The 17,263-nt window shown below is 48.8% G+C and overlaps 1 protein-coding gene across 1 annotated transcript in view; it reads right to left on the reverse strand.

Annotated features, from left to right (window-relative positions):
* ELAC2 (elaC ribonuclease Z 2) overlaps positions 1 to 8,198 on the reverse strand; it is a 246,750-nt gene extending 238,552 nt beyond the window's left edge. The window contains exon 1 of the mRNA XM_053710440.1: positions 7,844 to 8,198. Coding sequence (XP_053566415.1) covers positions 7,844 to 8,145 — 302 coding nt within the window. The 5' untranslated portion in view covers positions 8,146 to 8,198. The remainder of the gene's footprint in view (positions 1 to 7,843) is intronic.
* Between the last annotated feature and the right edge of the window lie 9,065 nt (positions 8,199 to 17,263).

The raw sequence follows: 17,263 nt of genomic DNA on the forward strand, positions 1-17,263 counted from the left end.
TGGAAGATGGAAGGGTCTCTGGACCAGAAGGTCCTTTCGAAACGGAAGCCTCCAAGGAGCTAGAGACGACATCTCCACCAAGTCTGCATACCAGATCCTGCGAGGCCAGGCCGGTGCTATGAGAATCACTGAAGCCCTTTCCCGTTTGATCCGGGCAATCACTCAAGGAAGGAGAGCAAACAGAGGAAACAGATATGCTAGATTGAAGGACCAAGGGGCAGCCAGAGCATCTATCAGCGCCGCCTGAAGATCTCCGGATTTTGACCCGTACCCCAGAAGTTTGGCATTCTGCCTGGATGCCATGAGATCCAACTCCGGCTGACCCCATTTGAGGATCAGATTGGAGAACACATCCGGATGAAGTTACCATTCCCCCAGATGAAATGTCTGTCTGCTCAGAAAATCCGCCTCCCAGTTGACCACCCCTGAGATGTGGATTGCCGACAGACAACAAGAATGAGCCTCCGCCCACTGAATTATTTTGGAAACCTCTGTCATCGCCAAGGAACTCATTGTTCCTCCCTAATGATTGATATAGGCCACTGACATTACGTTATCCGTCTGGAACCTGATAAACTGAACCGAAGCTAGTTGAGGCGAGGTCAGGAGAGCATTGTAGATCGCTCTCAGTACCAGAATGTTTATGGGCAAAAGAGACTCTGCCTGAGACCATATCCCCTGAGCCCTTAGGGAGCCCCAAACTGCTCCACACCCCAGTAGGCTGGCATCTGTCATCACAATCTACCAGGAGGGTCTGCGAAAACACTTTCCATGGGAGAGATGGTCTATAGACAACCAACAAGTCTCCTGTGCCAATAGAAGTCGAGGGGACAAGTCCAAATAATTTACGTTCCATTGTTTGAGCATGTCCAACTACAGAGCTCTTAGATGAAAGCGAGCAAACGTGACATTGTCCATTGCCGTTACTATCAGACCTATTAACTCCATGCACTGAGCCACTGAAGGATGAGGAGAAGACTCCAGTATCGATAATTCTTAATTTCCAGACTTCCGTCAGAAAAATCTTCATAGACAGAAAGTCTATGATGGTCCCTAGAAAGGTCGCTATTGTATGAGGAACTAAAGAGCTCTCTTCTAGATTCACCTTCCACCCGTGTGACCTTGGGAAAGCCACTACCAAGTCCGTGTGATTTTGCTAGCTGAAAGGAAGGCACCTGAACTAGAATATCATCCAGATACTGTGCCACCACAATGCCTCTTGAACGAAGCATCGCAAGAAGAGACCCCAGTACCTTTGTGAAGATTCTGGGAGCCGTGGCAAGACTGAAAGGAAGAGCCACAAACTGGAAATGCTTGTCTAGAAAGGCAAACCTTAAGAACTTGTGATGATCCCTGTGAATGGGAACATGCAGGTATGCGTCCTTTAAATCAACTGTCGTCATAAATTGACACTCCTGGATCAAGGAAAGAATGGAACGAATAGTTTCCATCTTGAAGGACGGTACTCTGAGAAACTTGTTTAGACTCTTGAGGTCTAGAACTGGCTGAAGGTTCCTTCTTTCTTGGGAACCACAAACAGATTGAAATAGAATCCCATACCTTGATCTTGAGATGGAACGGGAACTATCACTCCCAGAGCTAAGAGGTCTTCTACACAATGTAACAACGCCTCTCTCTGGTCTGCAGATAACCTTGAAATCAGAAACCTGCCCCTGGGAGGACAAATTTTGAACTCCAGCTTGTATCCCTGAGACACTATTTCTATAGCCTGGGGATCCTGAACATCTCGAACTTGAGGCAAAAAAAAAAAAAAAAAAAAAAAAAAAAGAGTCTGCTCCCTACAAGATCCGGTCCTGGATCAGAGGCAGACCCCTTATTCCAAGACTGATTGTAAAAGGAGGAAAGTCCCTTGAAAATTTGAAAGGAACTAAAAATACTCTGATTGTTTCACTTATCCTGCGGACGAAGAAGACCTTTACCTCCCAAAATATCAGAGATAATGTCCATCAAGCCAGGACCAAACAAGGTCCTCCCCTTGTAAAGAATTGCTAAAAGCTTAGGTGTCACATCTGCAGACCAAGGTTTTAACCCTAAGGTTCTGCAAGCTAGAATAGAAAAACCTGAGATGTTTGCTCCCAGCTTAATAATTTGGAGGGCAACATCCGTAATAAAGTAATCAGATAAATTAATAGCTTATCATATCCTGGATTTCATCCCAGGAAATGTCTGTCCTGAAAACATCAGACAAAGCATCAACCCAATGTGCCGCCACACTAGAGACAGTAGCAAAACACACAACTGGCTGCCATTGTGAGTCCTGATGTACATACATCCTATAGAGTAAACTCTCTTCTCTTAGCCAAGGAGGAAAAGGTTCCTTCCACCTTGTGGACTGTTTGCCAAGCCCCATCACATAGTTGGCTATGGGAAACATCTTCCAGTCATTAGTAATGATCTCAGAAGCTCGGTCAGGTACCAAAAACATGACTATCGAGGAAAAAAAAAACCCGAAAAATTTGTTCCGCTTACTGGGCGTCTTAGGAACCACGACTACCGTGGAGATGCTGTCCTTCAAGTAGCTAAAACCTCCTGAAAGTAACAAACAGAGGTGGCCTAGCTAAAACCTTCAGTATCAGCAAGAGAGATTATACTGGCAGAATCTGAGACCTTCACCTTCAGATGCTACTACGGTATCCTCCTCCTCAGGCTTCTTGGAGGGGGCCCCCAAAATAGTAACAACTGCGTCAGAAACCTTGCTTACTGAATATTAGATTTTCCTCGTACGCCAACGGGAGATTGAGAGAAAGTGCAGGGCACTGCATGTAAGGGACGTTGAAAACAAAGCTGTGTTATATATTGAGCATTGTTATTAGATACCTGAACATCTTCGGTAGAAAAAGTTGTCTAAGAACAAAATTTATCCCTGTATCTTAAAGTTCCTTAAATACATGATGAACAGAAAAGGATTGCAAAAAGGATTGGTGGTCCCAGCTTGGCATTAAGTCACATTGAGTAAGTGACACATAGTAAAAACTCTAGTTGCATGTCTAACATAAAAACGGACACATTTTTAATCATTCTAAGATAAAATTTTATTAAAATGACAAAGAACCTAAAAACGGTACTGTCTCTTTAAGTAATAAAACTGTCACTTTTTACTGGAAAAATGTATTGTTGTATAACAAGTTTAGAAAACAAGGTATCAACACCCCTACACCTCAGCAGCACTTCTGCTGAGGTGTGTATGTCCTCTGCGTAGGAATCGAGTTAAACGATGATTCCTTGTACAGTCCGGAGTAGCTACGCATAAAAGATTCAGTAGGAAATATGCGCATGCGTAGATCCCGTTACCCTGAACGGAGTAAAAAAGGTTGCGCACTTACTCTACGCCCATCGTGGGCGTGGCCAAAGAAATCTCATGGTCGGCTCAAAAATTACTAATCTGCCGTGAGATGTGGAACCACCTATACCGGACAAATTAAGCCCCAGTGTCTGCAGCAACGGTGCTCAATGTCTCCTATACCTAAAGGGAGCCACAAATAAAGTAAATAAAATGCCCTTTATCTCCGAGACTCTGTCTCTCTAAGACCTAGAGCCTGCTATAACGCCATATGTCCCCTAAGCCTAAGGGGAGACTATGAAGATAATGAGGCTTGTCTCATTTACAGAATAAAGTGCTCTTTATTTCTGAGACACCACTTTTTCTTTTTAAGCCCCAGTGCCTGTTGCAACGCTGCCCAAATGTCCTCTATGCCTAAGGAGAGACTATGAAACAATGATGAGGTTTTGTAAATAAATAAAGTGCTCTCCTTTATCTCCGAGACTCCATTTTCCCCCAGAAAAAAAAAAAAGTCAGCACTTACCTCATCCTCTGCCCGGCAGCAAGGCAGCTTCTAGGTGTAAGAGGTCATATCCCTCCCATGGACCTGTTAAATGAAGAGAAAGTCTTGAGTTAGAATCTCTCAGGCTTTCCAGAAGCAGGACAGCATAAATATATGGGAGGCGCAGTGAGAATTATGTCCCACCAGTTCTAAAGCCACCAATAGCTCTACTGTAGAGACTGATATGGACTACGGCTACACCCTTGGAAAAAGCAGCACTCTCTGGCACCACTTTAAAAATAAATTCTTGATTGAAGAATCTAATCTAACACCTCACTTTATCTCTTCCTATCACTAACGTAGGCAAAGAGAATGACTGGAGTGGGAGGGAGGGGAAGAGCTATTTAACAGCTCTGCTGCTCTTTGCCTCCTCCTGCTGACTATGAGGTGAATATCCCATAAGTAATTAAGATGATCCGTGGACTCATCGTGTCTTTAAGAAGAAAGGCGACTGTTCACGGCCTGCGGCTCGTTAGACTGATTTCTTCTTGTGAAAGTGAAACTCACTAAAATCTGGATTTGCACAAAACAAATTGTGCTGTAATTTCACAAGAATAGATCCAGATAATGATGCTTAACGCACAGGGCTAATTGTTATCAACAAAAAGACAATGTTATTTTTACTATAAACTGTGTTGTAAATTAACATTGTACCAATACCCGTGCGTATATACACATGAGATTATTTACACACACACAGTGGCAATACCCGTGCGCATATACAGGAGATTATTTACACAGTGACAGTACTCATGTGCTTGAGCAGTTGCAGGGTCAGGGGGTAGGAGGGGCAGAGAGCAGTTGCAGGGTCAGGGGGTAGGAGGGGCAGAGAGCAGTTGCAGGGTCAGGGGGTAGGAGGGGCAGAGAGCAGTTGCAGGGTCAGGGGGTAGGAGGGGCAGAGAGCAGTTGCAGGGTCAGGGGGTAGGAGGGGCAGAGAGCAGTTGCAGGGTCAGGGGGTAGGAGGGGCAGAGAGCAGTTGCAGGGTCAGGGGGTAGGAGGGGCAGAGAGCAGTTGCAGGGTCAGGGGGTAGGAGGGGCAGAGAGCAGTTGCAGGGTCAGGGGGTAGGAGGGGCAGAGAGCAGTTGCAGGGTCAGAGGGTAGGAGGGGCAGAGAGCAGTTGCAGGGTCAGAGGGTAGGAGGGGCAGAGGAGCAGTTGCAGGGTCAGGGGGTAGGAGGGGCAGAGGAGCAGTTGCAGGGTCAGGGGGTAGGAGGGGCAGAGGAGCAGTTGCAGGGTCAGGGGGTATGAGGCAGAGGAGCAGTTGCAGGGTCAGGGGGTAGGAGGGGCAGAGGAGCAGTTGCAGGGTCAGGGGGTATGAGGCAGAGGAGCAGTTGCAGGGTCAGGGGGTAGGAGGCAGAGGAGCAGTTGCAGGGTCATGGGGTAGGAGGCAGAGGAGCAGTTGCAGGGTCAGGGGGTAGGAGGCAGAGGAGCAGTTGCAGGGTCAGGGGGTAGGAGGCAGAGGAGCAGTTGCAGGGTCAGGGGGTAGGAGGCAGAGGAGCAGTTGCAGGGTCAGGGGGTAGGAGGCAGAGGAGCAGTTGCAGGGTCAGGGGGTAGGAGGCAGAGGAGCAGTTGCAGGGTCAGGGGGTAGGAGGCAGAGGAGCAGTTGCAGGGTCAGGGGGTAGGAGGCAGAGGAGCAGTTGCAGGGTCAGGGGGGTAGGAGGCAGAGAGCAGTTGCAGGGTCAGGGGGTAGGAGGCAGAGAGCAGTTGCAGGGTCAGGGGGTAGGAGGCAGAGAGCAGTTGCAGGGTCAGAGGGTAGGAGGCAGAGAGCAGTTGCAGGGTCAGAGGGTAGGAGGCAGAGAGCAGTTGCAGGGTCAGAGGGTAGGAGGCAGAGAGCAGTTGCAGGGTCAGGGGGTATGAGGCAGAGAGCAGTTGCAGTTGCAGGGTCAGAGAGTAGGAGGCAGAGAGCAGTTGCAGGGTCAGAGGGTATGAGTCAGAGAGCAGTTGCAGGGTCAGAGGTATAAACACATAGCAGTTGCAGGGTCAGCGGTATAAGGCAGATAGCAGATACAGGGTCAGTTGTATAAACACATAGCAGTTGCAGGGTCAGAGGGTATGAGTCAGAGAGCAGTTGCAGGGTCAGGGGGTATGAGGCAGAGAGCAGTTGCAGGGTCAGGGGGTATGAGGCAGAGAGCAGTTGCAGGGTCAGGGGGTATGAGGCAGAGAGCAGTTGCCGGGTCAGGGGGTAGGAGGCAGAGAGCAGTTGCAGGGTCAGGGGGTAGGAGGCAGAGAGCAGTTGCAGGGTCAGGGGGTAGGAGGCAGAGAGCAGTTGCAGGGTCAGGGGGTAGGAGGCAGAGAGCAGTTGCAGGGTCAGGGGGTAGGAGGCAGAGAGCAGTTGCAGGGTCAGGGGGTAGGAGGCAGAGAGCAGTTGCAGGGTCAGGGGGTAGGAGGCAGAGAGCAGTTGCAGGGTCAGGGGGTAGGAGGCAGAGAGCAGTTGCAGGGTCAGAGGGTAGGAGGCAGAGAGCAGTTGCAGGGTCAGAGGGTAGGAGGCAGAGAGCAGTTGCAGGGTCAGGGGGGTAGGAGGCAGAGAGCAGTTGCAGGGTCAGGGGGTAGGAGGCAGAGAGCAGTTGCAGGGTCAGGGGGTAGGAGGCAGAGAGCAGTTGCAGGGTCAGAGGGTAGGAGGCAGAGAGCAGTTGCAGGGTCAGGGGGTATGAGGCAGAGAGCAGTTGCAGGGTCAGGGGGTATGAGGCAGAGAGCAGTTGCAGGGTCAGGGGGTATGAGGCAGAGAGCAGTTGCAGGGTCAGGGGGTAGGAGGCAGAGAGCAGTTGCAGGGTCAGGGGGTAGGAGGCAGAGAGCAGTTGCAGGGTCAGGGGGTAGGAGGCAGAGAGCAGTTGCAGGGTCAGGGGGTAGGAGGCAGAGAGCAGTTGCAGGGTCAGGGGGTAGGAGGCAGAGAGCAGTTGCAGGGTCAGGGGGTATGAGGCAGAGAGCAGTTGCAGGGTCAGGGGGTAGGAGGCAGAGAGCAGTTGCAGGGTCAGGGGGTAGGAGGCAGAGAGCAGTTGCAGGGTCAGGGGGTAGGAGGCAGAGAGCAGTTGCAGGGTCAGAGGGTATGAGGCAGAGAGCAGTTGCAGGGTCAGGGGGTAGGAGGCAGAGAGCAGTTGCAGGGTCAGGGGGTAGGAGGCAGAGAGCAGTTGCAGGGTCAGGGGGTAGGAGGCAGAGAGCAGTTGCAGGGTCAGAGGGTAGGAGGCAGAGAGCAGTTGCAGGGTCAGGGGGTATAAGGCAGAGAGCAGTTGCAGGGTCAGGGGGTATAAGGCAGAGAGCAGTTGCAGGGTCAGAGGGTAGGAGGCAGAGAGCAGTTGCAGGGTCAGGGGGTAGGAGGCAGAGAGCAGTTGCAGGGTCAGAGGGTAGGAGGCAGAGAGCAGTTGCAGGGTCAGGGGGTATAAGGCAAAGAGCAGTTGCAGGGTCAGGGGGTAGGAGGCAGAGAGCAGTTGCAGGGTCAGGGTATAAACACATAGCAGTTGCAGGGTCAGAGGGTATAAGGCAGATAGCAGTTGCAGGGTCAGCGGGTATGAGGCAGATAGCAGTTGCAGGGTCAGGGTATAAACACATAGCAGTTGCAGGGTCAGAGGGTATAAGGCAGATAGCAGTTGCAGGGTCAGGATATAAACACATAGCAGTTGCAGGGTCAGAGGGTAGGAGGCAGAGAGCAGTTGCAGGGTCAGAGGGTAGGAGGCAGAGAGCAGTTGCAGGGTCAGGGGGTATGAGGCAGATAGCAGTTGCAGGGTCAGGGGGTATGAGGCAGAGAGCAGTTGCAGGGTCAGGGGGTAGGAGGCAGAGAGCAGTTGCAGGGTCAGGGGGTAGGAGGCAGAGAGCAGTTGCAGGGTCAGGGGGTATGAGGCAGAGAGCAGTTGCCGGGTCAGTGGGTATGAGGCAGATAGCAGTTGCAGGGTCAGGGTATAAACACATAGCAGTTGCAGGGTTAGGGGGTATGAGGCAGAGAGAAGTTGCAGGGTCAGGATATAAACACATAGCAGTTGCAGGGTCAGCATATACACCATCACGTGACTCACCTGTTATACTCAGAGAACACGTAAAGTGCCCGTGGGCTGCCCCTGCTACCCGCACCCACCACCTGCACATACACCGTGGCCGCGCCGTGCTGCTCGTGACCGCGCCTCTTCTCGCGGTTCTTGATGTGCCGGAGCGTGTCTTTGGGGGGTTTGGCTTTTCGGGCGGACTGGGACATAGCGCGAGGAAGCGGCTGCGGGGCGGCCTGGGACATAGTCAGTGAGAGCAGCGGGCGTGAGACCTGAGCAGACCGGGTCAGCGAGCAGCAGAGCGGCGGAAACAGGAGGCCTCGGAGCCGCCACATTCAGACGGGAAACCGGAGACACGAGGAGACAGCTATCAGCCAATCAGCAGCCATATGCACAAGCAACCAATCACTACCTCTTGCTCGCACTTAACAACCAATAGAAGCGTGGCTTTCCCGTTGCTACTCAATTAGAGAACCAATCAATTACTCCCATTACACAAGAACCCTCCCCTATAAGTTGTCGCTCTGTTGTGTGTGCAGGACCGCCATGTTGTGGTTGGCAGAAGTTAGTCTTGTCTGTCAGGTGCGGTTGACAGTGCCAATCACTACTGGGGTTACCAGCTGCCCCTCAAATAAATAGTGTACAGGGAGGTAGTATATACTGATAAATACTCACACGTATCACATATAAAATATATTCACACAGTTATATATATTATATCTACAGACATCTCAACCCCCCCTGTGTCCCTCACTATAGTACCTTACTGCATGCCAACCTCACTATACTACCTCACTACATGCCAACCTCACTATACTACCTCACTACATGCCAACCTTACTATACTACCTCACTGCATGCCAACCTCACTATACTACCTCACTGCATGCCAACCTCACTATACTACCTTACTGCATGCTAACCTTACTATACTACCTCACTGCATGCCAACCTTACTATATTACCTCACTGCATGCCAACCTCACTATACTACCTTACTGCATGCCAACCTCACTATACTACCTCACTGCATGCCAACCTCACTATACTACCTTACTGCATGCCAACCTTACTATACTACCTCACTGCATGCCAACCTCACTATACTACCTCACTACATGCCAACCTCACTATAGTACCTAACTGCATGCCAACCTCACTATACTACCTTACTGCATGCCAACCTCACTATACTACCTCACTGCATGCCAACCTCACTATACTACCTTACTGCATGCCAACCTCACTATACTACCTCACTGCATGCCAACCTCACTATACTACCTTACTGCATGCCAACCTCACTATACTACCTTACTGCATGCTAACCTTACTATAGTACCTCACTGCATGCCAACCTCACTATACTACCTTACTGCATGCTAACCTTACTATAGTACCTCACTGCATGCCAACCTCACTATACTGCCTTACTGCATGCCAACCTCACTATACTACCTCACTGCATGCCAACCTCACTATACTACCTTACTGCATGCCAACCTCACTATACTACCTTACTGCATGCTAACCTTACTATAGTACCTCACTGCATGCCAACCTCACTATACTACCTTACTGCATGCCAACGTCACTATAGTACCTTACTGCATGCTAACCTTACTATAGTACCTCACTGCATGCCAACCTCACTATACTACCTCACTGCATGCCAACCTCACTATACTACCTTACTGCATGCCAACCTCACTATACTACCTCACTGCATGCCAACCTCACTATAGTACCTTACTGCATGCCAACCTCACTATACTGCCTTACTGCATGCCAACCTCACTATACTACCTCACTGCATGCCAACCTCACTATAGTACCTTACTGCATGCCAACCTCACTATAGTACCTCACTGCATGCCAACCTCACTATACTGCCTTACTGCATGCCAACCTCACTATAGTACCTTACTGCATGCCAACCTCACTATACTGCCTTACTGCATGCCAACCTCACTATAGTACCTTACTGCATGCCAACGTCACTATACTACCTCACTGCATGCCAACCTCACTATAGTACCTTACTGCATGCCAACCTCACTATACTACCTTACTGCATGGCAACGTCACTATACTACCTCACTGCATGCCAACCTCACTATACTGCCTTACTGCATGCCAACCTCACTATAGTACCTCACTGCATGCCAACCTCACTATACTACCTCACTGCATGCCAACCTCACTATACTACCTTACTGCAAGCCAACCTCACTATAGTACCTCACTGCATGCCAACCTCACTATACTATCTTACTGCATGCCAACCTCACTATAGTACTTTACTGCATGCCAACCTCACTATACTACCTCACTGCATGCCAACCTCGCTATACTACCTTACTGCATGCCAACCTCACTATACTACCTCACTTCATGCCAACCTCACTATACTGCCTTACTGCATGCCAACTTCACTATAGTACCTTACTGCATGCCAACCTCACTATACTACCTCACTGCATGCCAACCTCACTATACTACCTTACTGCATGCCAACCTCACTATAGTACCTTACTGCATGCCAACCTCACTATAATACCTCACTGCATGCCAACCTCACTATACTGCCTTACTGCATGCCAACCTCACTATACTACCTTACTGCATGCCAACCTCACTATAGTACCTTACTGCATGCCAACCTCACTATACTACCTCACTGCATGCCAACCTCACTATACTGCCTTACTGCATGCCAACCTCACTATAGTACCTCACTGCAGGCCAACCTCACTATACTACCTTACTGCATGCCAACCTCAGTATACTACCTCACTGCATGCCAACCTCACTATACTGCCTTACTGCATGCCAACCTCACTATAGTACCTCACTGCATGCCAACGTCACTATAGTACCTCACTGCATGCCAACCTCACTATACCACCTCACTGCATGCCAACGTCACTATAGTACCTCACTGCATGCCAACCTCACTATAGTACCTCACTGCATGCCAACCTCACTATACTGCCTTACTGCATGCCAACCTCACTATACTACCTCACTGCATGCCAACCTCACTATAGTACCTTACTGCATGCCAACCTCACTATACTACCTCACTGCATGCCAACCTCACTATAATACCTTACTGCATGCCAACCTCACTATACTACCTCACTGCATGCCAACCTCACTATACTACCTTACTGCATGCCAACCTCACTATAGTACCTTACTGCATGCCAATCTCACTATACTACCTTACTGCATGCCAACCTCACTATAGTACCTCACTGCATGCCAACCTCACTATACCACCTCACTGCATGCCAATGTCACTATAGTACCTCACTGCATGCCTACGTCACTATAGTACCTCACTACATGCCAACCTCACTATACTGCCTTACTGCATGCCAACCTCACTATACTACCTCACTGCATGCCAACCTCACTATAGTACCTTACTGCATGCCAACCTCACTATACTACTTTACTACATGCCAACCTCACTATACTACCTCACTGCATGCCAACGTCACTATAGTACCTCACTGCATGCCAACCTCACTATACTACCTCACTGCATGCCAACGTCACTATAGTACCTAACTGCATGCCAACCTCACTATACTACCTTACTGCATGCTAACGTCACTATATTACCTCACTGCATGCCAACGTCACTGTACTACCTTACTGCATGCCAACCTCACTATAGTACCTTACTGCATGCCAACCTCACTATACTACCTCACTGCATGCCAACCTCACTATACTACCTTACTGCATGCCAACCTCACTATACTACCTCACTGCATGCCAACCTCACTATACTGCCTTACTGCATGCCAACCTCACTATAGTACCTCACTGCATGCCAACCTCACTATACTACCTCACTGCATGCCAACCTCACTATACTGCCTTACTGAATGCCAACCTCACTATAGTACCTTACTGCATGCCAACCTCACTATACTACCTCACTGCATGCCAACCTCACTATACTGCCTTACTGCATGCCAACCTCACTATAGTACCTTACTGCATGCCAACCTCACTATACTACCTCACTGCATGCCAACCTCACTATACTGCCTTACTGCATGCCAACCTCACTATACTACCTCACTGCATGCCAACCTCACTATACTACCTTACTGCATGCCAACGTCACTATAGTACCTCACTGCATGCCAACCTCACTATACTACCTCACTGCATGCCAACCTCACTATACTGCCTCACTGCATGCCAATCTCACTATACTACCTTACTGCATGCCAACCTCACTATAGTACCTCACTGCATGCCAACCTCACTATACCACCTCACTGCATGCCAACGTCACTATACTACCTCACTGCATGCCAACCTCACTATACTACCTCACTGCATGCCAACGTCACTATAGTACCTGACTGCATGCCAACCTCACTATAGTACCTCACTGCATGCCAACCTCACTATACCACCTCACTGCATGCCAACCTCACTATACTACCTCACTGCATGCCAACCTCACTATACTACCTCACTGCATGCCAACGTCACTATAGTACCTGACTGCATGCCAACCTCACTATAGTACCTAACTGCATGCCAACCTCACTATACTACCTTACTGCATGCTAACGTCACTATACTACCTCACTGCATGCCAACGTCACTGTACTACCTTACTACATGCCAACCTCACTATAGTACCTTTCTGCATGCCAACCTCACTATACTACCTCACTGCATGCTAACGTCACTATACTACCTCACTGCATGCCAACGTCACTGTACTACATCACTGCATGCCAACGTCACTATAGTATCGCACTGCATACCAACCTCACTATACTACCTCACTGCATGCCAACGTCACTATAGTACCTCACTGCATGCCAACCTCACTATACTACCTCACTGCATGCTAACGTCACTATACTACCTCACTGCATGCCAACGTCACTATACTACCTTACTGCATGCCAACCTCACTATACTGCCTCACTGCATGCCAACGTCACTATAGTACCTCACTGCATGCCAACCTCACTATACTACCTCACTGCATGCCAACGTCACTATAGTACCTCACTGCATGCCAACCTCACTATACTACCTCACTGCATGCCAACCTCACTATAGAACCTTACTGCATGCCAACCTCACTATACCACCTTACTGCATGCCAACGTCACTATAGTACCTCACTGCATGCCTACGTCACTATAGTACCTCACTACATGCCAACCTCACTATACTGCCTTACTGCATGCCAACCTCACTATACTACCTCACTGCATGCCAACCTCACTATACTACCTTACTGCATGCCAACCTCACTATAGTACCTTACTGCATGCCAACCTCACTATACTACTTTACTACATGCCAACCTCACTATACTACCTCACTGCATGCCAACGTCACTATAGTACCTCACTGCATGCCAACCTCACTATACTACCTCACTGCATGCCAACGTCACTATAGTACCTCACTACATGCCAACCTCACTATAGTACCTAACTGCATGCCAACCTCACTATACTACCTTACTGCATGCTAACGTCACTATATTACCTCACTGCATGCCAACGTCACTGTACTACCTTACTGCATGCCAACCTCACTATAGTACCTTACTGCATGCCAACCTCACTATACTACCTCACTGCATGCCAACCTCACTATACTGCCTTACTGCATGCCAACCTCACTATAGTACCTCACTGCATGCCAACCTCACTATACTACCTCACTGCATGCCAACCTCACTATACTGCCTTACTGAATGCCAACCTCACTATAGTACCTTACTGCATGCCAACCTCACTATACTACCTCACTGCATGCCAACCTCACTATACTGCCTTACTGCATGCCAACCTCACTATAGTACCTTACTGCATGCCAACCTCACTATACTACCTCACTGCATGCCAACCTCACTATACTGCCTTACTGCATGCCAACCTCACTATACTACCTCACTGCATGCCAACCTCACTATACTACCTTACTGCATGCCAACGTCACTATAGTACCTCACTGCATGCCAACCTCACTATACTACCTCACTGCATGCCAACCTCACTATACTGCCTCACTGCATGCCAACCTCACTATAGTACCTTACTGCATGCCAACCTCACTATACTACCTCACTGCATGCCAACCTCACTATATTACCTCACTGCATGCCAACCTCACTATAGTACCTTACTGCATGCCAACCTCACGATACTACCTCACTGCATGCCAACCTCACTATACTGCCTTACTGCATGCCAACCTCACTATACTACCTCACTGCATGCCAACCTCACTATACTACCTCACTGCATGCCAACGTCACTATAGTACCTGACTGCATGCCAACCTCACTATAGTACCTAACTGCATGCCAACCTCACTATACTACCTTACTGCATGCTAACGTCACTATACTACCTCACTGCATGCCAACGTCACTGTACTACCTTACTACATGCCAACCTCACTATAGTACCTTTCTGCATGCCAACCTCACTATACTACCTCACTGCATGCTAACGTCACTATACTACCTCACTGCATGCCAACGTCACTGTACTACATCACTGCATGCCAACGTCACTATAGTATCTCACTGCATGCCAACCTCACTATACTACCTCACTGCATGCCAACGTCACTATAGTACCTCACTGCATGCCAACCTCACTATACTACCTCACTGCATGCCAACCTCACTATACTACCTTACTGCATGCTAACGTCACTATACTACCTCACTGCATGCCAACGTCACTATACTACCTTACTGCATGCCAACCTCACTATACTGCCTCACTGCATGCCAACGTCACTATAGTACCTCACTGCATGCCAACCTCACTATACTACCTCACTGCATGCCAACGTCACTATAGTACCTCACTGCATGCCAACCTCACTATACTACCTCACTGCATGCCAACCTCACTATAGAACCTTACTGCATGCCAACCTCACTATACTACCTCACTGCATGCCAACGTCACTATAGTACCTCACTGCATGCCAACGTCACTATAGTACCTCACTACATGCCAACCTCACTATACTGCCTTACAGCATGCCAACCTCACTATACTACCTCACTGCATGCCAACCTCACTATACTACCTTACTGCATGCCAACCTCACTATAGTACCTTACTGCATGCCAATCTCACTATACTACCTTACTGCATGCCAACCTCACTATAGTACCTCACTGCATGCCAACGTCACTATAGTACCTCACTGCATGCCAACCTCACTATACCACCTCACTGCATGCCAACGTCACTATAGTACCTCACTGCATGCCAACCTCACTATAGTACCTCACTGCATGCCAACCTCACTATACTGCCTTACTGCATGCCAACCTCACTATACTACCTCACTGCATGCCAATCTCACTATAGTACCTTACTGCATGCCAACCTCACTATAGTACCTTACTGCATGCCAATCTCACTATACTACCTTACTGCATGCCAACCTCACTATAGTACCTCACTGCATGCCAACCTCACTATACCACCTCACTGCATGCCAACGTCACTATACTACCTCACTGCATGCCTACGTCACTATAGTACCTCACTACATGCCAACCTCACTATACTGCCTTACTGCATGCCAACCTCACTATACTACCTCACTGCATGCCAACCTCACTATACTACCTTACTGCATGCCAACCTCACTATAGTACCTTACTGCATGCCAACCTCACTATACTACTTTACTACATGCCAACCTCACTATACTACCTCACTGCATGCCAACGTCACTATAGTACCTCACTGCATGCCAACCTCACTATACTACCTCACTGCATGCCAACGTCACTATAGTACCTCACTACATGCCAACCTCACTATAGTACCTAACTGCATGCCAACCTCACTATACTACCTTACTGCATGCTAACGTCACTATATTACCTCACTGCATGCCAACGTCACTGTACTACCTTACTGCATGCCAACCTCACTATAGTACCTTACTGCATGCCAGCCTCACTATACTACCTCACTGCATGCCAACCTCACTATACTACCTTACTGCATGCCAACCTCACTATACTACCTCACTGCATGCCAACCTCACTATACTGCCTTACTGCATGCCAACCTCACTATAGTACCTCACTGCATGCCAACCTCACTATACTACCTCACTGCATGCCAACCTCACTATACTGCCTTACTGAATGCCAACCTCACTATAGTACCTTACTGCATGCCAACCTCACTATACTACCTCACTGCATGCCAACCTCACTATACTGCCTTACTGCATGCCAACCTCACTATACTACCTCACTGCATGCCAACCTCACTATACTGCCTTACTGCATGCCAACCTCACTATACTACCTCACTGCATGCCAACCTCACTATACTACCTTACTGCATGCCAACGTCACTATAGTACCTCACTGCATGCCAACCTCACTATACTACCTCACTGCATGCCAACCTCACTATACTGCCTCACTGCATGCCAACCTCACTATAGTACCTTACTGCATGCCAACCTCACTATACTACCTCACTGCATGCCAACCTCACTATACTACCTTACTGCATGCCAACCTCACTATATTACCTCACTGCATGCCAACCTCACTATAGTACCTTACTGCATGCCAACCTCACGATACTACCTCACTGCATGCCAACCTCACTATACTGCCTTACTGCATGCCAACCTCACTATACTACCTCACTGCATGCCAACCTCACTATACTACCTCACTGCATGCCAACGTCACTATAGTACCTGACTGCATGCCAACCTCACTATAGTACCTAACTGCATGCCAACCTCACTATACTACCTTACTGCATGCTAACGTCACTATACTACCTCACTGCATGCCAACGTCACTGTACTACCTTACTACATGCCAACCTCACTATAGTACCTTTCTGCATGCCAACCTCACTATACTACCTCACTGCATGCTAACGTCACTATACTACCTCACTGCATGCCAACGTCACTGTACTACATCACTGCATGCCAACGTCACTATAGTATCTCACTGCATGCCAACCTCACTATACTACCTCACTGCATGCCAACGTCACTATAGTACCTCACTGCATGCCAACCTCACTATACTACCTCACTGCATGCTAACGTCACTATACTACCTCACTGCATGCCAACGTCACTATACTACCTTACTGCATGCCAACCTCACTATACTGCCTCACTGCATGCCAACGTCACTATAGTACCTCACTGCATGCCAACGTCACTATAGTACCTCACTGCATGCCAACCTCACTATAGAACCTTACTGCATGCCAACCTCACTATACCACCTCACTGCATGCCAACGTCACTATAGTACCTCACTGCATGCCTACGTCACTATAGTACCTCACTACATGCCAACCTCACTATACTGCCTTACTGCATGCCAACCTCACTATACTACCTCACTGCATGCCAACCTCA

Source organism: Bombina bombina, chromosome 1, assembly GCF_027579735.1.
Source record: "Bombina bombina isolate aBomBom1 chromosome 1, aBomBom1.pri, whole genome shotgun sequence".
Classification (NCBI taxonomy): domain Eukaryota; kingdom Metazoa; phylum Chordata; class Amphibia; order Anura; family Bombinatoridae; genus Bombina; species Bombina bombina.